At 43.4% G+C, this 26,193-nt stretch overlaps 1 protein-coding gene across 1 annotated transcript; it reads left to right on the top strand.

Moving 5' to 3' along the window:
* The first annotated feature begins 1 nt into the window (after window position 1).
* Window positions 2-26,193, top strand: LOC149351993 (palmitoyltransferase ZDHHC6-like). Its single transcript, XM_089581226.1, has 8 exons — window positions 2-799; window positions 1,723-1,814; window positions 5,782-5,938; window positions 10,324-10,455; window positions 15,312-15,515; window positions 20,276-20,463; window positions 22,401-22,450; window positions 23,593-26,193. Exons 1-8 carry the CDS (start codon window positions 536-538, stop codon window positions 23,709-23,711), a joined length of 1,206 nt encoding a protein of 401 aa, XP_089437352.1. The 5' UTR covers window positions 2-535; the 3' UTR covers window positions 23,712-26,193.

Below are 26,193 nucleotides of genomic sequence, written 5' to 3'. Positions count from 1 at the left end.
TTACCCTGATATGCCCTTCAGTGCGCTTCAAGTGGTGTTGCAACAACCTATAAAGCTCGAGCGCTAGAGGGTCACCGCGACCCTTCACTCTCTAGCTTTGGTATGGGCATGGCATAGTTGCACGGCGTGCTTGTTTGTTTACTCTCAGCAGCACCGACCGTCGCGACGAAAACGGCGAAGGCAGAAAACCGCTGGTTTGTGGCCCAGGCGTCGCCGCGATCGCTATTTTGCGTCGAACCACCTGTCCATCCGTGGTCGAACACTTTGCAGCGGCTGTGCAAATCGGCGCTTGTGTGAGGTGATTGGTAACGTTTTTAATGTCCAGACACTGACCAAAATCGGACTATGCAGGGTGCCAAGACCTCCTGCACGCACAGTGACTGCCGTGGCAGGTAACGGACGCAAGGGACACTGCCTAGGCCCGCATTTTCGTAACACCGGCTGCATGTAGTCTTGCGGTCCTTGTGCGTCTGTTTTTCCCCTCGGCCCGGCATTTGTGTACTCATTCAAGCTGGATCCTCTACAAGAAGCCGAAATGGAGCCACAGCCGGGGGTGCTGGACATCCTGGCTCAGTTCTGCCAGCGCCTGGTGCACTGGGGTCCAGTGACCGCGCTTTTCATCATAAAATTCATTTTTTTAACCAGCCTGTACGTGACATCGATGTGGCTCTCGCCGTATGGCTCTACATTAGGAACCGTCAACCACGCGATTTTCATCGGCTGGGTGGGAGTACTACTGTACAATTTCTTCATGGCCGTTGCAATGGGACCGGGCTTCGTGCCTCTGAAGTGGAGGCCGGTGAGTAGCGAATGTGACATAAGCATGCTTCTCCGCTTAGTTTCACATTCCTTTCATGGCAAGAATTGGGCTCTTGATCAGTGACTGCGGGTATGTCAGCGTGCCAGTAATTCATTCTTGTGGTCTGTTGGTTACAGCAGTGCCAGCTGTTCAGACATTAGTTTTTTTTTTTTTTTGGCTCGCTTATGTGCAATGACAGCTCCCTAAGTACCCAGCACTGGGCCGCGCGGTCGATTGATGCGACTTGTAAGAATGGGACCTTCTATTAGTAATGTTAGTAACTCGTGTTGAGCTGCTGGTTCCTCGCATTTCTTAGGTAATCTGGTTAGTGACACGAACCTGAATGTATGCAGTGGCGAGTTCATGGTATGTGATCGAAACTGTATGGTACAGCCTTCGTCAAAAGTTGAGCCCAAGGGCTTTGCCTCAGGGCCAAGCCATGTGGCTCGTTACGCATCGTCAGTGTTCCAGATCTTGTGAAGGTGAGAGGAACTCTCGCCCTGACTCCTCCGAAAATCTTGACTTCCACGGATTTCACCAGAGCCCCATTACACGGCTTAGAAGCAAACCCCTTCGGCTCCAGAATTTTGAAAAAGGCTGTACATAGCCTAGAAGTAGCTTTGGAATTGCTTTGGCTGCTGTGTAATTAGCATGGTGCACTTTTTGGAGTGTTAAGCAGGAGCTGCAGAGGTCACTCAGGATAAATGCCTAAGGATAGAGAGTGTTGAAACTTAGAGAAGGCATTAGAGTAGCTTGGCATGTTGGTAGGCCTGATGCTGGTTGGCCTACTTTCTCGTGTGTCTTTTGCCATGTTAAGGGGATGTCCCCTGATATGTTAATATGATTCTGTACCATTGAAGGTGAATGCCGTATCATCACACATGCACAAAATAAAAAGCTAGGTTCTTTGCTCTTACTTGCAGGAGCAGCCAGAAGATGAACAGTTCCTGCAGTATTGCGCCAACTGTGATGGATTCAAGACACCACGGTCACATCACTGCCGTAAATGTGAAAGGTTGGCATTTTCAATGTGCTTTTAGTTGCGTAAATGAATTATCTGGCAAGGTTTATGACTCCACTTATAATTTGTCATGGGGATTAAGCACACAAATGGAACTGTGAACCATTATATTGTAGTTTGTTTCAGCTTCTGTCAGAAGGAGCTTATCTGACGCATCCACTGGCACCAAGTCGTATGTGTTATGGGGAGGAATGTCCTTCTATGTAAAAGCTAGTGTATTTTGGAAGATTGGGAGTCGAGTGTGGTTGCAGTGCAGGAGCATAGACGTTAGAATTTTAAAATTGCAAAGTGCTCATGTGCACCTGGGGGAGCCTTACATTCTAATAGAAAAGCCTGGCTTACAATTACTCAAATGGTTTTGGAAGAATTTTTTAAAGCAGTAGTTTAACAGATGGAGTAGACATTGGACACAGAACAGGCGTTTGTGCACGACCCTGATGATCTGAGCTGCGGCCTTTCATGCATGAGTTTCACAAATTCTCATAATGCTATCCATCCTCGTGTCATCATTAGCTTTCCCCATGGCAGTGGAAGCATTGTTGCAAGTGGAAATGCTGTAGAGGAAGTAAAATATTCCTAGACTCTAGAAAGAATCTAAACCATTGATTCAGTAGCTAAGAAAGTAGCTATCAAAATTGGTACTCCAAGAGACACTTCTTTGTCCTTTCTAATTCTTCCGATGCAGCTGTGTGTTCTGACCAGGTTTCTGCAGTATGTGAAATGAATTGGAGAACTTGGCTCTTAAAAAAAACATTACGACACCTGTGCCTCTGTTTTATAGTTGTTACTGCCAAGTACCAGGGATAATTAGGTCCACTGTATGTGGCCTTCTGCACGTACATATTCATGGTTTTGATTCATGCTTATCAACAGGTAGCCGGTTTTTATAGAAGTGAGGGTGTGAAGCAATGGAGAGGGATTTGAAGTATCTCTACTCTGTTGAAAGGAGTAGCCACATGGGTTTTCCAACTTTCAGTGCCATTGGATGAAGCCTTTGTAATTAATGCTGCGAGCCATACTGTCTGAATGTATTACTATCTACTTCAGGTGCAAAGTTCATTTGCCTACATTAACTGTCTTTGTAGGTATTGGTACACAAAAGCCGCTGCAGGGGCTCAGGACGACTCAGGTTCAATCCCGGCTGCGGCAGTCGAATTTTGATGGGGGTGAAATTATAGAGGCTCGTGTACTGTGCAATGTCAGTGCACGTTAAAGAACCCCAGGTGGTCGAAATTTCCGGAGCCCTCCACTACGGCGTCCCTCATAACCTGAATCACTTTTTGACGTTAAACCCTAGTAAACCAAGCTTAACAAGGTGACCAGAATGCCCAGAATGTCCAGAATATTCAGAACGCCAAGTCTGCCAGGGCAAGCCATAATATAGCTATAATTTTTAAGTGACTCTGAAATACCATTTCATTGATTGCAGTAATCAGTGAAATGATTCCATGCCTTCCCCCTGTGCCTTCACATTCATTATGAAAGTAAATACAGTATTTCCTCCTTTTTTTATGTCTCAGTAAAGCATTGTTGCAAATTTGCAGTCATCTGTTCATTCCTTTACTCGAATCTGTGAATTTGCTCTCATTTTGTTACAGTTATGTACTGCCAATGAGCTGAAGTTTTTGAGTTTCTTTTTTCTTCCTTTATCTGAACTCGTGTAAGCCATTGTTAGAAAAAGCTACCGATGTCTTGTCATTGGTAGGCAACCCCGTTCTTTTGGCAAATTACAACAAACTGTCTTATTTTTCATGAGAGCCAATCCTGTGAGGCAAGGCCTTTGTGTCACCTCTCTATTTCCTGCGTAGGTTTAGGTTTGAAATAGCTGCAAAGCTGGTAGCAGGCTAGAGATTGAAAGCTATGGCCATTAGCTGAGGAACATGCAGCAGAATACAATGAAACAGTATTTTTTTCTGTGCCTCTGGCCTATTTTCATAGGTGGTGATTGTGTAATCTGAAAAAGAGGGTAAAAGAGGATGAGCTTGGTTGCAGAAACTGCCTCATTCAAGTTGAGCGCCTGAACAGCAGGTGATGCAAAAAAAAAAAAAAATGGATAGAATGGAGTGATATACTGGGAACAAGAAGTAGAAAGAGAGATAATGAAGCAAAGCAGAGATTGTTTGCATACTATATGCAGGAGGATACACACAGGGACATATGCAAGTCAAAGTAAGCTACTACAAGGATATAAGTGTCCAGTCACTGTCCTGTGTGGGGATTTCACTTCATACACATTATTCCGAGTGTTTCAAATTATTCAATACAAATTTTTCTCTGAAAAGGCCTGACAGATATGACAGTGCGGTTTGTGCAGGTGAATCCTATGGCATGGCGGACATTATGTATTTGGTACAACTCTATAATTATGCAAATAATCAGTTAAATTTAACTAATCAAGATTTTTATTTTTGGTTCTAGGGGCCGAGGTTATATGGTGTAATTGAAGGCTGGCAAGATTGAAGTTGAGCTCAGTTCTAAAATTTTCTTAATCGGCTATGTGGTTTGAAATATTGAACTTAAAAATGCGCATTTTAAAGCTCATCGAGTTGGCTTTTGTGCATTACATATTTAGAAAATGATTTCGCTACATGTAGCCTTGTCGTGGAAATCGCTTTAACTGTTTTTACTTCATAAAATGCACAAATGGCTTCTTTGCTGTATAAGAATGTGAGCAACGACTTTTTATGACTATGTAATGCATGTAAGTCAACTGAACGAGCTTTAAAGTGCGTATTTTTGAAGTTCGATATTTCTAATCGCTTTGCTGATTAAGAAAACTTCAAAACTAAGCTCAGCTTCAATCTTGCCAGCCTTCAATTTCGTCATATAATCTCGGCCCCTAAAATAAAAATAAAATGTTTGATTAGTAAAATGAGTTAATTCATCTTTTAATTATAGAGCTTTATCAGGTACATAATGTCCGTCATGCTGTAGAATTCATCTGCACAAACTGCATTGTCGATCTCTCGTGCTGGGCCACCGTGGTGGCTCAGTGGTTATGGCACTCAATTGCTGCCCTGAAAGGCGTGGGTTCAGTCCCAGCTGCAGGAGTCGAATTTTGATGGAGGCGAAATTCTAGCGGCCCATCTACTGTGCGATGTCAGTGCGCGTTAAAGAACTCCAGGTGGTCGAAATTTCCGGAGCCCTTCACTATGGCGTCCCTTATAGCCTGAGTTGCTTTGGGACATTAAACCTTCCTAAACCAAACCAAACCGTATCTCTCACGACCTTTCAAGGAAAAGTCTGTAGTGAATAGTTTGAAACACGTGTTATATGTCCACTAGCACGAGCGACCTGTGTGGTATCCTGTCATTGATCATACATGGTGGCTCAGTTGTGATTTTTACGGGTTAAAAAAGTCTTGTAGTAATTTTGTTTTTTTTTTACCCTACTTGAGACATCTGAGTTGTGCTATCTGCTGCTCAAAACAAATGTAGCAATTGCTCCAGTCGGCTGCTAATATTTTAGTGCACATTGTGCAAAACAGATTATGGTTGTCACTCGTGCTTCACATACCTATGGTAGCGTAGTGACCACTGGCAAGGCTGTCTTCTTTTATTATGTAGTACTGAAGGACAGTGGTGATAAGTGGTACCTTTTGTTTATGTTTATGGGTTTGATTACTAAATGAAGTTAATGGCCATTCAAGTGGATGTTGGGGTTAAAAATTCATCATCATTGTTTTTGACTTGCAGGATGCTCATTTGCAGCTTCTATAAAATCTAACGGCACAAACTGATGCCCTGTTGCAAAGTGCATAGTAGGTAGGATGGGCGCTGTCAACTGTGCATACTGTAATGTGTCTTCTGCTTGGCTGTAGATTTTATAGTTTTAACATGTACCAACGGACCTAGCAATGTATTTTATTGTTTAGGTGCAGTTTGGTCACAAAGCTTTAGTTTGCCCACTTTGCTTTGTTGCTCAGTACATTGACGTTTGTATGACTTGGTGTGGATTTCAGGTGCGTGCTCAAGATGGACCATCACTGTCCTTGGATCAACACTTGTTGCGGGCACCGTAACCATGCCAACTTCACGCTTTTCTTGTTCTTTGCTGTCTGCGGCAGCTTACATGCCACAGTGCTGTTGGTTATGGGCCTGACCAAAGCCTACCACAGGGTGAGGGACTGGCTGCTTTTCCCAAAATTCATAGTTTGCTTCTGTGCTGTAAGGCTAAATGGCTGAGTAAGGGAGTTAATGGGACTCAGACTCATTAATGTGTGTATGGGTCCTGGAAGTGCTCCATATGTTGAGCTGTATAAAAAAAAGTTAATGTAAGTGCAGTTTTCTTAGTTTACAGCCTACAACTCAAGGTAAGTACCTTGCACTTTATTGCAGTTAACATAGTTGTATTCGATGACCTTACTTACAGTTAGGTGCACTAGTTGCAGCTATTCTGTGCAGTGAGGGAATGTTCAGTCAGTGGCTGGTACAATAAAGTGAGAGAAAAATGGTCAAACTGCAGCTGCCATACTGCTTTGTGGAGCCGTTGTCACCAGTGCATACTCTTGTGGTTCTGAAAACATCTGGCATGGTACTTTCTTAAAATCTCTCTACACGAATGGACGGTGAACTGAGAAGTCTTTTTAGGGCTGTGTGAGTTTTGTAAGTTGTGCACCTTTGCTTGTGTTGGCTCTGGCTATACTGTAGAGATTTAGTGAGGCATGGTATAGGGTCTGAAGGTACCAAGAGCTTATAGCATGCATAAGAACCAGCAGTGGTACCCTGAAGAGCTCTGTTGCTGCAAGCCTGAGAACACTTCTTGTGAGCTTGCACGACTTTAACTTAGAAACTGTTTTCTGAAAATTAATGTAGCTCATTGTGGAGTGGGACTATCACAAGTGGCCACTGGGTCAGTCAGCTTTCTTTGCACATCAAGAGCAGTAAACAGGAGAAAGCATGCTGCATGGTACACTGGAGCCCGATGTACAATGTTACTGGCTGCAATGGCAGGTTGTGTGGACATCATTACTAGCTAGGCCTAGTCATGTGGATATGAAAAGGGAATCCATCAGGGTAAACGCAAGGTGAGAATCACTTTGCTGGCCAGCTGATCTCGCAGACTCACTGGGCAGGCCCAGGGATCCAGCGTTGTTCAGGATTAGTGGCTTAGTTGCTTTCAAGTTAGGTTGTGGGTTGCAGAGTCTCAGGTAAGTCTGGCTCTTGGACGAGGGGCATGAAGAGTAGGAAATTGCATGGTATACAACTGGGGTGGTTGACCATATTTTAGAGTGACAAACTTATGTGACCTATCTATGCTGCTCACTCAAGTTCTTAAAAGAACACTAATGCGTAGTGTTTTGAGCACAATTGTATGCTGTAGAATAAGCTGCATAAGGCACCTTTAGATCTTTTGGCTGGGTTCCTAAGCTATCAGTATCAGTGTCAACCTTCAGCGATAAGTGGACCAAGGCAGGTCTCTGCAAAAGAAAAAAAAGTAGTTGCCTCTGCACTTCTTATGTGAAAGCATAAAGGCCCCGTAATGCAGAAAAGCCGGTGTCGGCATTGTTGGCAGCGTGGCCGAAAACTAGTCGATTACAAGAGGCCCCCTTTAAATGGTGCCAGCCATACTAGCGGCTCATAGGAAATCCCTGACTTTCGGGCACTCTGGTTGCTTACACGCTACCGCTACGCCACGAAGACACGTTTGTACGTGGTTAAAGCGGTGCTTCATATGTATGTTATGTGGTCTTTTACATAATGATTGAAATTGAATGCTTGGGATTGTGAAAGAGAAAGTAGTGTCCGTGTGTGCGTGGGCAAGAGGAACCGCTGTCGCACCAGACCCTTAAAGACGGAGCTCAAGTATCCCCCAATTTTTTTTTTCCTTTCAGACCACCTTGTCCCTCATTCTTTCCTCGTCATTATCGTTTTCTTTTTTTTTTTCCTCTGCCACTTTCAAGGCATAGGTTTAATCAAGGTGACATTGGGTCAGCACCAATGAGCTGATGTATTGGGAAGATATGGTCTCTTGCTCCCTCCTTTGTCCCTGATTGGATAGTAGGTATAGGATAGAAAAGCTGATGTAATTAGGTTACATGAACCATAACATTTACTAATTTAGATAAATGGAAAAAGGCAAAGTATTGGCACATATCTCCCTTCATGTATGGCTTCAAGGTTCTGGTGGTTTACCCTTCGTATTACTAGAGTTTGTCATCACTGCATCTCTAGTAGTGTGCCCTAATGCTATACATGTACCCACCACGATGGCTTAATGGCAGTGGTGCTCAGCTGCTGAGCCCAAGCATACGGGATCACAAGCATACGGCATCGGATTCTGGCTACACAGCTATATTTTGATGGAAGCGAAATGCAGAAATACCTGTGTAATATGTGAATGTCAGTGTATCTTTTTAGTACCCAAGAGGTCTTAATTAATCTGACGCCCTCCATTACAGTCTCTCTCATAGCCCATGTGTAGCTTTGAGGTGTTGAACCCTGCATGCGATACCGTACCATAGTATGCATCTTCTTTGGTCTTTGCACAAAGAAATATTTCAAATAGAGTAACTTCATTGTTAATGAGGATTTACTACAGAGATTTTCAGCCCAAAACCATATGGCAGTATGAAGACTGGTAACTTAATTTCTGTACTCATTTACAAAATTTTGTATTGTCTCACTCGCTTTGTCTGTGCATTTATTCTCAGCATTAAACTTGTTTGGTTTATTTTTTGATACCCCTTTGTTGCCCTCAGTGTCAGTGGCTGTTTATTGATTGCTTGTACGATGCATTGGCAATTTTTATTGAATTTGAGGCTGAAAACGCATGTCTTATGGACTGCAGTGGGATAAGGCAGGCATACAACATGCTCAGTGTTTGACTACGTAATTCCTTTTAAAACATAAAGTGCTTTCTTTAGCTACTCCACAGCACCTCCTGAAAGAGGGCTTTGCCAAACTGTTAGTGACAATTGTCAAAGCACATTTTTCAAGTACTAAAAATAGCCGGCAAGCAATGGGTAGTGGTAGTAAGTGCAATGGTAGGAATGCTGCACCAGTTGCGCCAACCAGCGACATTGCATTAAACCTGCTACATGGTGCTATAAATGTGTGTTTTTTATAAAAATAAAATTGCAGCGGTGTTTTGCCAAAGTACCGGTTTAGCAACCGAGAGCTGCAGCAAATGCGTGGTGGCTAAAGCTACTGCCTAATATGCACAGGCATGACCTTGGTTTCTTCTTTCGATGCTTGACGAGAAAGACGATTGACAGAATGCAACCACGCCCCATTTCATTTTCTAGCCCTTTGTCACCTACTGTTAGTACTTGGTATGCGTGCGTTTTACACACCTGCCTTGCTGGCACTGCCATCACTGTCCAAAATGAATGCATATTCCTAGAAAAAAACTGTTTTTAAGTGCTAAATTACAGTCCTTTTAGATTTATCGATCGTTTGCGCAGCACTATCATGCATTCTTTGTGCGAGTGTATAACTGCGAGTAAGGTTTTAGATGTGCTAAAGCTGATGATTGGATATCGTGGACCTCACTAACTGCCATTATATGAGTACTTGGTTTGTTTGTGCAGTAAAAACACGATAATTTAAACCTTTCTGGGTCAGAATTCGCTCGATTTAATGGGAGTTCTAAACGGTTTAATAGGAGTGAAAAAGGACCTTTTGTAGCAAATTTATTCATAGAACTAAGCAGGCAGATGTAATGCTGTAACTCCAGTTAGGAATTACTTGAAATGAAATGTGTCGTATTTGCACGGATGTAACACGAGTTATTTTCCTCAAATCAACTGCTTTAGAACACTTCTCTCTTCATATTCAGAAACAAAATGCAAATGCAGCGGAAATTTTATTTAATCTTTTTTTTCCCACAGCTCTTCAATATAGAAAGCCAACATCAGCAACCAGGGCCGTGAGCTGTGAGAAGCAAACTTTTTGACAATTTAGGGACTGCAGAGGCAAAGCGCACAGTGCACATGGGAAAAGCAGGGAGTGGCTGTAAATGTTCAAAAAAAAAGGTTAAAGTTCCAACCTTAGAAGGCGGCGCAGACCGTCGAGAAAGGTTGGACAGTGAAAAAGCTGCGTGAAGCAGGAAGGCAAGGACAAAACAGGAAGCAGTGGCAGCACATTGGTGACGGTGGCCGCTGCCACTGCACAGAGGCTGGATGCGTTAGTGCATGGGAGCCTTTGCCATGCTTGGTTGTGTCGCACGCATTTATATATTATTGTTGCCTCTCAGATAACATTAATGATACTGAAGGTAATGTTACCTTCAAGACTTTGGCTGTGGTTGCTGTGAACAGTCTGAGCTTGTGTTGATATGGTAATAATCCATTTTTATTTTTCTAACGCAACCAACATCTCTGTGCATATTAGTGCACATAGTGGAAATCAGTGCAAATACAGTCGATCAAGCAGTAAAAGAAGTTAGAAAGAGATCCATATTATCTTACTTTGTGGTTTATTACTGGCCATTCATTGTTACTAAACCTCTAGCAACTCCGCCTTGCACGAAAGTGCTTCTGACTCCCCAACCCTGTTTGCAGAAATACTACATGCGCCAAGGTCAGGAGGACAATCTAGTCTACTTGGGCTTCATCCCTTTCCTGGCCACTGTGCTGAGCCTGGGCTTGGCCATTGGTGTCATCATTGCTGTTGGGAGCCTCTTTTTTATACAGGTGATTACAGTGCACTGATGTATTGGTGGAAGGGTGTTTACAAGTGAAGGTCTTCCCTTGCATTGCATACATTCCGTAAGGAGCTAACGACTTGCGTTGGTTTGGATTGTTAGACACAAGAAATGCTTTGTGGGATTTCACAGTGATAGCCATACATTGGGATTAATCAGTGTGCTTTGTGGTTTGTAAGAGGAAGCTTGTTGATGCCATACTGTCAAGCGTCCACATGTGTACGTCACCAATTGAACGAGTGCACCAGAACATCAGACCAACAGGCATATCCAGCATTGCTTGGCACAGATGGTAGTCAGAGAGTTGGTGGGAAAGAACTGGCAGCTGTGTGGTTGCAGCTTGCAGCTCACTGTGGGTAGCTGCAGAAAATATGCTCATCGTCTAAAAAGGGAGTAAAAAGTGCCGCGTGCTGCAGCACTGTGAAAGACAGAGGCATGAGGACATACTAGTTTGTGAAAAGTGTGGCAACTTGAGACATTTGATGCATGATGCCATGAACTTGGTAACAGCTTGAAAACTGAGCATGGAGGGAAGACAAACATCCATATACACACTAAGAACCGAATGCTTTCGAAGCTGCTAATGCAAGCTTCTTAAAAAAATGCAGCATTAGCATCAAGAGAACACCAAGAAGGAAAGATTACACTGGAAAGGGAGAAAGAAAAAAAAGCGGAATGCTGGTATCGATTTCTTGCAGTATGCAGCCAAGTGACAGCCTGTGCTATCCTTCAGTGTTATCAAATGCTCTCATAAATGAGAGCGTTTATCAGAACATTTGGCCTTGCGCTTTTGAGAGCACCTTGTTTTGGAACCATGCAAGTCAAGCTTTAATTTATATATATATATATATATATATATATATATATATATATATATATATATATATATATATATATATATACATGGTCTGTTCTGAAAGTAGTAGGACTCATTTTTTTAAACACGCTGCTGCCAATGAGTTATACAGTTTTCGTACGCCTCCAGGAACGCCTGGACCGGAATGCTGTTTAGCTCCCTCGTCACGGCCGGTTGAACCACCTGTACCGATCCGTGATGTTTCCCCTCGAGCGTCGATTTTATTTTCGGGAATAGAAAAAAGTCTGGCGGGGTCAAGTCGAGGCTACAGGGGGGCTGAGGCAGCGTTGCCGCCATGTGCTGGACAAAAAATCGGGGTCCTCATTCAGATGATGAATGAGGACCTTTTCCTCCTCTGACAACACTCCCGGCACCAACTTCGCGCACGCTTTCCTCATGGATAAGTTTTCTGTCACGATCCCAAAAACTTGGGTTTGAGAAATGCTCAAGTCATCAGCAATCATTCTGATACTCATTCCACGATCACTGTTCAGTAAATATTTCCCTCACTACAGATTTTCGTGGGTCTTGCTGGTCGAAGGGCGTCTGAAGCGGTCGTCTTCCTCCACTCTTTCCTTACCTTCTCGGAAAAGCTTGTGCCACTCAAAAACACCTGATCTACCCATGGAAGCGTCACCGTAGGCCTCCTTAATCATGTTGAGAGTCTCTTTGCCCGTTTTACCAAGATTTACTCAAAATTTGATCGCGTATTGCTGATCCAGTAAACGCTTGACGATTCTGCGTGACGAGACGTTTCGACAGGGGTTCACAGTACAAGCGACCTCCTCTCTTCAACGGCCGAGAGCCGACTGCCGATTTTCCCCAGCATTCCTAATATCCCCCTTCAACGATCCTGCACGCGCAGACCACCTCTGGTCCGCCCGTTCGCCCAGGAAAAAACCAGTCCTACTACTTTCAGAACAGACCTTGTGTGTGTGTGTGTGTGTGTGTGTGTGTGTGTGTGTGTGTGTATATAATATATATATATATATATATGCGCGTGTGTGTGTGTGTGGGGGGGGGGGGGGTTTAATGTCCCAAGCGACTAAGGCTATGAGGGACGCCGTAGTGGAGGGCTCCGGAAATTTCGACCACCTGGGGTTCTTTAACGTGCACTGACATCGCACAGTACACGGGCCTCTAGAATATATATATATATATATATATATATATATATATATATATAAGCATATTTAGTACTATTCTCCATTGATCCCCTGTGGTTCTTGGTTTCTGTGGCTGTCATTGTATTAATATTAATATTGTAAACAGGAACTGTGATTTTGTAGCTTATGCCATTTTTTTCCCAGTGAGCACCTTGCTCTGTATGTCCAGCCAGTGTTCTGACCACAGCGAGCTATACAAGTAGGACGAATAACAATTATTAATATTTGCAGATACTGTAAAATGTGAGCGTCGTGACCATTCAGTACTGTTCAGAGAACGTTCTCTTTGCTCACATTTTCTATCTGGATGGAACACACAGCTTGTTTTGTGATCTTTTGTGCTGGAACATTGGAATATTTTACTAAGCTTCTGGTACGTATTCTCCTCTGAAATAGTGAAAGAAAATGGGGCTTTGTGAAAAAAAAAAAATGCTTTCCTGATCTTTTATGTTTCTGAAGAAAGCTAAAGTGTTCGTTTTGAAAAGCACTATAGATTTTAGGTATTGGCATCAAATATTCATGGTGTTAGACTTTCCAGTGCTTGTTTTCTCAGTTTAGTAGAACCCCGCTATAGTAAACTCAGATGTAGTGAAGTGAAACCTCGGTTCCATTTTGCCTTCCATAATCGACTTTACATTGTTTTTTGTTTATATGTAGTAAAGACGTCTTTAATCAAAATATGGTTATAGTAAAGAGCGTCTGGCCGTGGCGATATACTTTTCATGGAATGATGACATTGCGGCGGATACCGCAGGTGATAAAACGACGATGTTTGAGGTGGCTTAACCACCAAGTTCGTGAGCTGCGAGGCGAATCGAGCTTTTCGCAATCCTTGAGGTCGTGAGGTAATAAAGCTGGCCATGAATGTATAAAGAAGGCCGCATGGGTCGTTGAGAAAGGAAAGACAGTAAAAGTGCAGTGAGGAGTAGAGAAGGGAAGAAAAGGGCAAACATTTGCAGCGTAGGGAAGCGCAAAGCATGAGGCAGTGGTGACTCTGCATGGGTGGTTTCGCCGCGTTTGACTATGTCGCGCATTTCTTAACTATTGCCTCTTAACACTGAGGTTGTGGAGGACGACACCATGTTCATGCAAATTTTTGATTTTCACATGTAATCAAACTCATGTTGCATTCATAGCCGTGTTATATTTGTGCAAATGCAGTTCTTCTTCAAGACATTAATAAAATTGAAAACGTGTAATATGTCATAACTGAAAATAAATAATTATTACTTAAAGGGACAATAAGAGCGGAATGGAAGATTTTTCTGAGTGTTTATTATATAAACAAACACTATGTTTAGCATGTTGCCAATAGGGGAAATTCAAAATTCCGCAAGTGCACTTTCTCACATAACAATCTTGCCTTAAGACAAGATGGTTGACCATGCGTTTCCCGCTGAAACAAAGCAAGAAGGAGTAGTTTTTTGTTTGATGCTTCCAAAATACGTTTCTTACATTCTATCCACATCCTGAACGCCTGTCCTGTAGCCCAGTTTTTTTTATAGAGAAGTCTGCCATCTTGTCTTTGGCAACATAGTTGTATGGGAAAGCCCACTTACCGAATTTTTAATATCCCCTGTTAATTACCAGGCAGCATCATTGGCGATGCCATCACCAACAACTGATGTAGTAAAGACATAAGGCAAAACGGAATGAGGTTTCACTTCTGAGTTTTTACTATATCCGAGATTACTATAGCAGAGTTCTACTGTACTGAACTTGCACAGAAATTCACAAATAAATATGTTCAGTCAGAAAAATAGAATAAAAAATCTAGAATGTATGTTTTACGTGCTACTGTCAGAAACAAGTATTCAGTGTAACAGAACTCCTCACACTAAAATGCCGCCGCGGTGGCTCGGCGGTTATGGTGCTCAGCTGCTGACCCAGAAGGCACGGGCTTGATCCCAGCCGCGCCGGTCGCATTTCAATGGAGGCGATCTTCTAGAGGCCCGTGTCCTCTGCAATGTCAGTGCACTTTAAAGGTCCCCAGGTGGTTGAAATTATTCCGGAGCCCTCCACTATGGCACCTCTTTCTCTCTCTCTTCTTTCACTCCCACCTTCCTCCCTTCCTTTACGACGTGGTTCAGGTGTCCACCGAGATGTGATACAATTTCTGCGCCATTTCCTTTCCTCAAAAACCAATTTTCAGTTTCAGTTTTTCACTATGGTGTCGCTTATAGCCTTAGATGCTTTGGAACGTTAAACCCCATAAATCATAAACCATCTTCACACTAAAGTTTTCAATTAGTGAAAAAAATAACTGCTCGCATGAAACACTTTTGGTAGTGAAGTCCCAAAAATGACCACCTCGGAAAAAACTGTCCGCTGCACTGCTGGTGGCACGGAATCGTTCAAAACATTCCTGCTGCCTTCAGAGAGCTTGGAAAGCAGCTAATTCCCTCGTCAATGGCGAAAACAAAAGCTAGAGAGGGTCGCCTTTTCATAGTTGAGGCTGGGAGGAGCAGTCATCTCTGTCTGAACTAAAATCAGACAAACAGTCTTCTTTTCACACACAGGCATCGCTTCCATCATCAAAGATAAGTGTCGATACTACGGAATTGCAAGAACACTGCCATATAGCTGAGCAGGGTCGGTGCGAGACAAAGACGCCACCTTGGACACCATGGTCATCGTGATTCTTCGGTGACAGGTGTCATAGGAAGTTTGAAAACACTCCCTCACGAAAAAAACGAGAAATGTTCATGCCATTGCATTTTGTAGGAATGGGATTAGTCACACTTTCTGCATACATTTTGTACCATTCGCTGTTATAACAACTTCGGGAGATATAACGACCTTAATTGCTTGCTGTCTGTGCAGCTCAAGATAATTGTGCGCAATGAGACAACCATTGAGAACTGGATCGTGGCCAAGGCTCAGATGCGGGAACGTGAGAATGAGGAGGACTTTATCTATCCCTACAACCTGGGTGTGGCCGAGAATCTCAAGCAGGTCTTCTTCACCCCACTTGGCGATGGCATTACCTGGCCTGTGGTCCCGGGATGCAACCAGTACACCCTCACTGTGAGTCACAATCTTCTCTGCCATATTTGTTCCTGTGCTTATTGTTGTTCTTTTCGGGCTGTTAGGGACTAGGTAGCATGGTCGTGTGCCGGAGAGTGAATGAGGGACGTCTGAGACGAGGCTGCTGGAAAAGGACAATGAAAGAGGAATTTATACAGGAATATTTACAAGTGAGCTGCAGGAACGCTGCATCACGACAGCTCAACACAAGACCATGATGACAAAGACCTCTTCGGCCGTGCCGCTGCCGGCTTTTTAAGAGTTCTCTTCCCTAGGGTCCCTAGATGGGGGCCGGGTTTCACTCACCAATCACCAACACGCACGCACTCACTCACTCCCGAGAGATCACGCCGTCGTCACGCGCTGGGAGAGGGGAACGATGCCAACCACGTAGCGCAGACGCCGAAATGTCCATGAGCGGCGTTCGCGCGCGTTTCGAACGCGCGTTCACACTCGGTGTACGGGAAACGCTCGCTCAACCGGGCAGACGGACGCGGCTTCCGTGGCAATCCAGGCGTTCACCCAATGCGCGTCTCGGGGTTTGTCGGCGTTTCGCTGCTGCCATGTCGTTGTCTTCCCCACGACGAAAGCCAGACGTAACAGGGCTTTTACACTCTGAATAATTCTCCAGAAAGTAACCTGAAGTGGCCTCTTGTTATAGAGCAATACTGTACACTGCGTGAAACATGAATTGTGTTTCTTTGTTGCCATTTTTATGAACCCTGCCCAAAGTGAGGATTAGTGTTTTTTTTTTTTACATACCACACAGTTTGTCACAAACATGGCGTAGGTGAAGCCTGGTACTAATTGTCACTGTAGTACGCAAAGAACTTGCATGCAACTACTTATGCCCAGTATTGAGCAGCCAGAGCTCAGGGAACGCTATTCACGCAGTGAATTTGTTGAAACTGACAGCAAATATATTCAGCTTGTTCTTTTTGTTTGTTTTGTTTTGTTCCTTCCACCATTTGACTTTTTTGGAATTCAGACTGGCTGGAAGCACTGATTTGTAATGATGCGTAAGAAGTTGGCATGCATTTATCGTCACGTCGTATTTGCCACAATTGATAAATAATTATGATTGCATTTTTTTTCTCATACTGTTTTGGGTTCTGGTCCCATACAGGTTGCATGAGAAAAACTAATATAATTGCTGCTTTGTCTTTTAATTTACTACAATGCTTAAAGGGACACTGCATAAGCTTTAAAAAATTGGTGAGCTTAAAAGGGTCGAATGAGTGAAACTTGCACGTAAAGCATGCGAAGTCCTTTTTGGGCTAACATTTGAAATGGTGACATAATCGCTGATTAAAATCGTAACTGCCTTCAAGCTTCTCCGCAGTGCACAACGCCAAGTGGGGGGTGCATGATGGCGTCATGAAAGGTATCACTAAATTTCCAGCGCATACGCCTGCTTGGAAGGAAAAAAACCAACGCCACTGAAGGCATAGTCTGCCGAGCGTTCTTTGGCAGCTTCCAACGACGCACGGCAGGGTGTGGTTGACATCAGTGGTAATTTAAAATCATACCTTCCGTGACATCACATTGAACTTCTCTGAGCTCCTTCGCTGCTGTGAGGAGAAGCACAAAATTCAATCATTGATTACATCAATATTTTAAATGCTGGTGCAAAAACACTTGGCATGCTTTACCTACAACCTATATAGATTTGAATCCTTGAATATCGCAGAGTTCTCAAAAAATGGTGCAGTAAGCCAGCCTGACTCGAAGCCAGAATGAAAATGATTTAAGGGGAGACGCGGGTCTTGAAATTAACATTTTTATTATTAAAGATATCGCAATGAAATTGTGTGTGTACATGTGTTTCTTTCTCCTATTTTCAAAAATATAGTTAGTTTCAGCATGTCTCAATTAGTTCCCATATTATAGGAAAATAACTGAAGCATCATTAGTTAAATTCTTACGGGTTGTTAAGACACTTCCTTTCTACATTTTTTGGTTCCGATTGAAATGGGGCTGTAGCTGAAGACCTGCCATCTGGAGCTATGCTAATTATATTGTTGTTAAAGTACATCATCATATATAAACGTTAAATTGTGTCCAAGCACCATATTTATGAAATATAGTTAGGTGACATTATGGTTCACAAAATTTGAAATGTTTGACTCAGCCCAACAAAAATGCATAGCTCTCCAGTTTAGTTCTTTCTGAACTCAATGGAAAACGATTAATTGAAATTGCACCATAAAAACCTAATAGAAACTTCTGTAAGGCTAGTCATGTTGGCAGAAAAAAATGAAGCTGAGCAAATCGCAAATTGCGAAATTGCACCAGCCATTCGGAGGTCATTGTAGAGGCCTAAAGCAAACAGTGGAATGCGGACGTTCTAACAATATTTTTCAGTAGTGAGTAATACCAGGTAGTAGGGAAAGGGCCCAGCTTTCAAACAAAACCAAAATGGTGGGCATCGGGGACACGGTCGCGGGAAGCGATGGGCGCAAAGCCCTGCCGCATTCCTCTCTGAAAGCGCCATTTCCGCGCTTCGTAGGCACGAAATATACAGATATTTGAGTATTTGAAGGTCGAATTTAGACCTTGAAACTTTTTTGCGCAGGAACTCTAGAGTGTATTGATGCCGAATGTGTAATTTTTAGAAAATTGAAATTTTTGCATTTTTTTTTATAATTGCAAGACATGCCTCTCCCGTTAAAAAACAGTAATAATGTTCGTCTTTTTTTTCCCCACGTTACTTATTCTAAGCTTTGATGTGATAACCATCATTCATCTGTTGAAACAAAGAAATTAAGTTATTTACTGGTCGTAGGTGAATACTACATGGTGGTCCATATATACTAACGTCTTGAGCATGTAGGGGCATGGGATCATTAAGATAGTTTATAAGACAACATGCCAATGGCTGTGTTTAGAGTGTTAGCATTTGCATCCCGTCAGCATGTTACTGGTAGCAAGTGCATGCATCATATCTGTTCACTAAGAAAAACTTGTTCCTTAAATGCACTTCCTCTGTGGGTGAAAGGTACCTATGCATCTTAATCGTTGCAGGGCTCAGGTTATATCTCATAGTTTGGATTTCTAATCTGTCACTGCCTTCATAAATGTGGTCTTGTTGCTTTGCAATATTTGCTGGGCTTGCCATCTCGTGTCACCATTTTTGCTTTCTGCCATGTATGGTATGTTGGCGGGCGTGAGATGCTGAAGTTGAGCAAGGCTGAAAGCTGAAATGGTGGGTGGAAAGTGGAGGCCCCAGCCTGCTTGCCATCAGTGTGACTTCTTTTTTCCAAAAGAAGGTGGAAACTAAAGAGTTTGCACCGTGGGGTCTTTACCACTTGGCTGCATTTGTGGGCCCTTTTGAATTTTATGACTTGCAGTTTGCATTTTAAAGTGATCAAGTGAGCAGGTTTTTTTCCTTTGGCATTGGGCAAAGTACATCAGAATGAACCACTAGGGTTAGGTTAGGTTAGGCTGAGTGTTGAGTTAAAGGAAATGCAAAAATTAAAACTCCAAAACACTCTGAAGTCACTGCTCAAGCTGAAGAATCTTTTTTTTTCATCTTGAAAAATACGGAGCCAAAGTATGGCATGCTTTTCATCAAGATTGTGCTGGGTAATGAAAGAAAGGGAAGCAGCTGCGGCTATTGTAGAACAGGAAAGTTGTGTTAAAAAGGAGCTCATAGTCCTGCCATGAACACATTTTTTTTTAGTGGCATTTGTATTTTGTCTTTTGATGACCTTGAAATTCTTGAAAAGCCCTTGAGTTTTGCATTAAAAATCCCACAGTTCTGTCATTCCACCAGAAATATAATTGAACAGTAGACAGGAGACTACTGTTGCGTGAAATTGGGTACAAACCACTTGAGCTGGTCATCTATTTGTCTGCGGTCACAGAGTGAAATAGACAGGAACGTCAACTCATTTGCTGTGCTCCCTTAGCATTGGGACAATACTGAGCACCTTCCGCATGCACAGCATGCCACCATATTCTCTGCCTTTGCTGGCTTCCATCTTCTGTATGGCCTTTCACTCTTGCTTTCTCCTTTGCTCCTCCTGACTAGCAGCATTGACAAGTGCTGCCACCTGTCATCCTACTTGCCGTGCTACTGGGCGAGATAACGAGTCGACAGGTCAGCATCTGTAGCAAGAGCTGAGGCAGCCAAGATACTGAATGGGCGCAAGTGGGTAGTTAGCACTGGAGGCACAATCGCAAAAAAAACTTTTTCCTAGCAGTTGCTGTGCAGTGCTCCAGTTGCAATCTGTGACACCACCCTTGTGGCAGATGTAGCGAAGTGTTGTTTTCAGCTGAGTTGGTGCTCTAGTTTATAACTCTGTGCCTGAGGTTATTCAGGCCCTCATTTATTCTGACATGCTGGGTTGAAACTTTTTGAGCAGTGACTGAGTGCTGGCTTATACCATAGTTTTTGTGCCCTATGGAAGTCCATGCATGCATGGGTGGGCAGTGAACAGCTTGTGGCATGAAGGGTTTTTGAGCTGCAAATGTGTGTCATATTTACGGTTATGTCCTGCTCCAAAGTGGTCTGTCATTAATCTTTGTAAAATGCCTTTTGTGGCTTTCAGCACCTTATTCCAGATAAATGTATTTGTTTGCTGGCTCCGACCAGCATTGCATGCATTTGTAGTCTATAGGTTTAGAGTTCTGAAAGTCAGTGAATAACTGGGCGTACTTCCTGCCACCATCCACAACTCAGACTGTACTGCGAGACTCGCCATAAGGGCATTAATGTGTAAATGTCTTTTGTTCTTTTTCTGCTTGGGCCTGTGCAGGTGGAGCAAATTCTTCAAAAGCACGACAAGCGACTACGGACGCGCCTCTACACAGTGGTGCAACCATACCGGGGCTCCTTTTTCCCGATCTCACATGGATGCACTGTCTGCATGACAACACCACTCACTGATGAGCCTCGCATTGCTGTCAGCCCTGGTGACCGTGTCCTTGTCACACGCTGGAAAAAGTGAGCTTGTGATCTTGACGTGCAGCGTCACTGTTCTGTTTGTTCCTTCTTTGGGTTTTCTTTCTGTGCACTTGTTTGTCCTTTGCCTGACCTTCATCACTTCCATTTCCCTTTCATGTTTCAAAACTTGAGCACTTTTTCATCAATTGAGACTTCGTTCTTGCGACCGAGTGCATATGCCCCCAGGACATTCTTTTGATAGTTTAAGTGCACGATGGAAAATCCATGGAAGCCCAGGAAAAATTCTGCAACATGTGCACCCTGCCACTGGGACATCCATAGCACATCCTATTGGGCATGCCTGGGACATGCGACACATGCAGGCATGCACGCACGCACGCACACATGCGTGCATCTGAACCCAGCTGCATGCCGCTTTCAGGCACCACCTGGTGCATCGCTGGTCATTTCTTTTGAATTTCAGATGCAGTCTCACCGTCTTGACGCTAATGTATGGTCCCCTCGTTTATGAGTGCGTTGTACCTCCAGCATGCTGATACTGCAAGCTCGCCTCAGACTTTTCGCTGTTTGTGCGACTGAGCCTCCTCACAAGTCTTCACTGCGTTTTCGATTTTTCGGGTTTTTATTTTGGGGGGGGGGGGGGGGGGGGGGGGGGTAATTTAATACCATGACCTTCGAAAAATGTCAGCCATGGGTTATTCATGAATTTCATTTTGTTACTCATCTGGCATGATACAGTAGGTAGCAAGCTATTATGCTGTGTTAATCAAGCTGTTATGCTGTCTAATCAAGCTGTTGTGCTGTCTAATCCAGCAGTACACATTTATGTGCATGTCACAAGTTTTTTTTTTGTATGGTGCTGAGTCAGTCTAGGTTTGTTTATTGCAGTTGTGAAGACCGTACACTATTTAAAGAAATAGCAGCAACACTTATTATTTATGTTCTTCTGAAATTTTTTTTTTTTTACTGAAAAAATTTTATTAGTCGAAGGCATTTTTTTCTTCATATTTGTATTCAGTTCATATGAAAAAGATTTCAATATTTGCATGCCGCCACTCAGAACTAACGCAGCTTTGTTGCTTATATAATAGCATCACTAATGGTGTTTCTGGTATCTGACAAGTCGATTGCTGTCACTACACATGCAGTCTTTTGTTTGCCTACAGCAGAACTATTTTGCTTAAATCACCATGCAACCTATGCTTCACATGTTTTTATTTGGAATGTCCAAACCTGTTTCACTGTTATCAGTGGCCAAGTTTGTCTTAAAATGTATGAGAAACATAAACCTTATTGGTGTGTTTGCATGTAATTTCAGGGACATGACTAGATGGCCTTGTCAAATGCTAGGGTTATGCATGAAATTTTCAAATTTTTGTGCCCAACATTAAGGACGTGGTGGCAGTTTTTTGCCATTATTGTTTGTCTAAGTCCTTGCATTATTTGAAAATTTTTGTAGTGTGTGTGATCACATGAACATTATTTGGACAAAACCAACTATAATACTTTTTGGCTTGGGTGTCAGAATTGCTTTGTATACAGTCATTTGTAGAAGACAGACCAATTGCTTTTTGGTAATAAGGTTTGACTTGTATGCATCTTAGCCACTGTTTTCACCATAATTGCTTAGCATATGGCATTCTGCTGCAGGGCAGGCTGGGCAGGCTAGGAAATTTGCAGGTTCAGTTCCCAGCATAGGCAGCTGCATTTTGTTGCAGCTAAAATGCAGGAGCGCGTGTGCCAAGATCTCTGTTAATGTTGGTATGGCGGTCAAAATTAATCTGGAGCCCTGAAGTGTGACACCCCCCCCCTAGACCATTTGTAGCTTTGGTTCATAAAACAACTTTGTCCATTCTGTATATAAGCCCTGATTATGCTTGAAAACCTAGTGATGTTTTTGTCACAAATTTTAGGATGTATGCCATAATCTCATTTCTTGTGAAAAGCTGTGAAATTATTTTTTCTTTTCTTTACAGGCACTGGCTTTATGGAGAGTTAGAAAGTGCAAAGTTTTCTACAAAAGCATGTAAGTACAATGTCAGGAAACTAAACGCCACTACTTGTTGGGTGCAAACATGCATGCGTTGCTGTGGTGCCTTGAAAGACCTCTGGACTAGGTTTGGACTTTTGAAATAAGTGAGGGCAGTGCCTAGGTCAGGTAGGTACAGTGGACCCCTTCCTTAATCGTTAAGTTGGTGTCACCTCAATGTTACATGCCCTATTAATGGTCGAACAGCAAATTTTCAAAACAAGATACTAGTAATGGATATTATTTGTGAGTTTTATTTAGCAGAATTTGTGCAGCTGTGAATTGAAATCGTAACATGCAAGTTTAGGCCTTCATCCTCGTTTTACAGATGGCCAGTGATACCATCTTTAGGGCAGCATACAATGTGGGAAAGCCAATTTAACGAATTATGAGAACGGTCCATTAAAAAGATTTAGCATACTGGAGATATATACTGGTTTTACATACGGGACCTGTGCACATGCGCATTGCCGGTATGACCACTGCACATGTGCAACAGGCGTACATAAACCTGGTATACATCCCCGCTAATACGTCTCTGGTATGCTAAATCTCTCTGTCTGAAAAATATTAGTGAGTGCTATTCAACAAGACTACAAACTGGAGTCTGTTCCTGTACCCTGTCAACATAGACAGTCTCCTTGTTCACTCTGGCAATGAAGCGGCATATCTACACAGCAGAAATGGCCCACAGAATTTTATTGGTTGATTTTCTGAATTCGTGGTTGATATATTACCTTGCTGTCTAGTCAACTGCACTCTGTGGCCACACACTTTTGCTGCTGTGCTTATTTTTGAACATGAAGAAGTAAGCACATTAGTTGTCTTTACTCTGTTCACAGTGGAGTGGAGATGCATTAGCTATAAAAGCGCATTATAAAGGGTTCTCTTTGTGTGACATTTGTATGCAAAAAACCTGGCGGCTTGATATCAGCTGTTTCAATTCTTATGTCGGGCAAGGCTTCTGCTGCAACAGAGGTGCTGTGCTGATAGTTGGTACATTGGCTACCTGAGATTATGTGGTCTTGTCATACTAGCTGGTCTTGCACAGGACTGGTCTGGCATGATCTCGATTTCATGCATTGGTCTTGCATTGTGTCTTTGCGTGTGTCGCTTCTCACCAGCGGCACTTATTTCAGCATGCAGGCTGAAGGGCTGGTTCCCCCGTCAGTGTGCAGTTGAGGTGGCTGGCAGCAAGGGCAGCCGCAGCTGCACTGAGGCATCGTCAAGCTACGCAGACCACAAGAAGTACAAGTGAAGTGCACCACAGCATGGCAGCTTTCATTTTTCTGCCAAGCCCAGCTGTTAGACGCTACACTGGTCAAATTGCTCCTTTTCATGAGCAGTTCTTCCTGAAGCCTTCTCACAGACTCAGCAGCTGCCCATATTAGTTGTAAAGATTGTTTTAAAAGAGAAATATTTGTCACCCGTTTTTACTGAAGGAGCCTATTGAGTTGTCTCTTGTTGTTCTGTTGTTGAAATCTCGGTGGCTAAAGGAGTTGATATTGTCATATCTGGAAGCATCGCCTTGTTTTGTCAAGTGGTTGGATGGCCAGCTGAGTCAGTATGTCTTTTTGTACTGGCATTCTGAAAGTAAATTGGTGGTGCCTTTCCACAGATCAATTTTTAAAGTTAAAAGCTGTTTTAAGAGCTTACCCAGACAGGAAGTTCAGTTCTGTTCACCTTGCCCTGCCCTTACGCTCGTCCCGTGCGCCAAACAACCAAGTGGTAATAAGAGGAGATGGGTGTCGCAGTAGCCAGCAAAGCCTGTCATCATAAATTAGCAGCTGTCATGGCATCAGTGAAGGCAGCATGTCTGTTGAAAGTTTGGTTTCTTGGCACGTTTAGCCTTTGTGTTCTTTTGTGTGCAATTTGTTGAAGCCTGCTTAGCGAGACGTCACCCAGTCACCTCCCGTTTGTTTACCGCCGCCGGCGGCTCCCCTCTCGGGCAATGGGACTCTGGGAGCCCGGAGGTGTGTGTGTGGTGGTGGGTGTGGAAAGGTCGAAGCGAGCAGAGAGCTCATTTTGGAGGTGCAGGGGGAAATGGCAGAATGGGCAGGAGGCCGCAACGAAGAGCATATGTTTTCGAGCTCGTGCTTCCCTCCTAACGGACAGTTAGATTATTTCTTGTCTCTTGTAATAAACCAAGTTATGTTAAAACAGCAGTCTGTGTCATCGAAGCATTTAATACTAAATGAAGAAAGAATTAAATGATTAAAAGAGTGACCGTGCGTCTGTGTTTCGATCATGTACCCCCCCCCACCCTCCCTCTCTTTGCGGGAGTCTCGCTTGTTTTCGTGTCTCCCCCAGAAGGGCGAATTCAGGAGCAAAAGTCAGCCTCGGCAAGCAGAAGGCAACACTCCTCGTTCCTCGGCCGCTGCTACTGGCACGTTTGCAGTAGACTCGCCAACATCGCTACCGGCTGGCTTCAAAGGCGCCCACAAGGACATGGTGTGAGACGCAAAGGCGGATGACTGCACTTTTCCCTTGGCCCTGCTGGACCTTTGATGGAGACTCCACTTGATGATGGTGATGCTAGTGGATGAACACCGTACTCGTAAAGTTGAAACGGCAGCAGGAACACTGCTGCGGGGACAGCTTTTCGCTGAATTGTTTGTGTTAAGCAACAGCTGAGCCAATGTAACTTTTTTATTGCAAAAGCAATACTAGTTGCACTTTCAGCCCGTCGCGTAGCGAGGCCGGTAGCTACCATATTAGCATATTGGATTGGATTGGATTGAATTGGATTCACTTTGGCTCTCTAAAGTGCTGCAAGGTGAAAGCTTTTCCTGGCGCACTGTTTGGTTTTTATTGCGAAAGCAATACTGCACTTTCAGCCCGTCTCATAGGCCAGTAGCTACCATATCAGCATATTAGATTGGATTGGATTGGATTGTATAACCGATGCATCACCACAAGTCTAACCACCAGCTACACTACCAGCTGAACCATGGCGTAGCTACGGATATTGCTTTCGCAATTACCAGGCTTAACCAAGCTAAGCCACAGCCATATTTTTGGTATTGGTAATGTACTTCCAATTAGTGCTCTTCCACAACCTTCATACTACAAAAAATCGCATCCTCTGTGGTCATTTGGCTGCGAAAACTTGGATCAGGGTGTGAGCAGAATGCTTCAGAGCAGGCCATTGGGTAAAAGGTGCAGTGTCATCTCAATTCAAATTGCTTAAGTTGCTGCACAGGCACAGCATAGTTGGTGCAAGCATCTTCTAAAAGGGGAAGAACATCAAGGGACAGTGTGCACAGAACTGCTGAATTCTTAGAGAGCAAGTGGTGCTTTAGGGGGCCAACTAAGTTTGAAACTTTGTATGTCATGCTCCAGTCAGTGATGAAGAAATTTGTGAACTTCCACTGCTGTTGGACGTTGACAGATGTCTGTATTGATGTGCCTTTGGCAAGCACTCGTGAATGGCACAGCAGGAAGTGCAACTCCTTCAGCCATTGCTCAAAGTCAAGGGTGTCGGTTATAGCACCTGGGGTTTTAAAGAAAGCTTTGTGACTGGAATCTAGGTAGGCAGTATGAAAGTCCTGTAACTGCGTGCATTTGCCTGTGTAGAGGTCAGGTAAGAAAAGTTAGTGCTGAAAAAGTTGTCATCAGGGTTCAGTGCTATATCTTGGAGGTGGCCTCCACTGGTTGTTGCTAAACCAAAAAACAAATTTTCTAGCATGACATTATGTGTAGGTATAGCTTACTAACAGTTTTAACCAGAAGTTGATTCT

This window comes from Amblyomma mixtum, chromosome 3 (assembly GCF_055824585.1).
Source record: "Amblyomma mixtum isolate Tamu chromosome 3, ASM5582458v1, whole genome shotgun sequence".
NCBI lineage: Eukaryota > Metazoa > Arthropoda > Arachnida > Ixodida > Ixodidae > Amblyomma > Amblyomma mixtum.
This window is presented reverse-complemented; position numbering and strand designations above follow the sequence as displayed.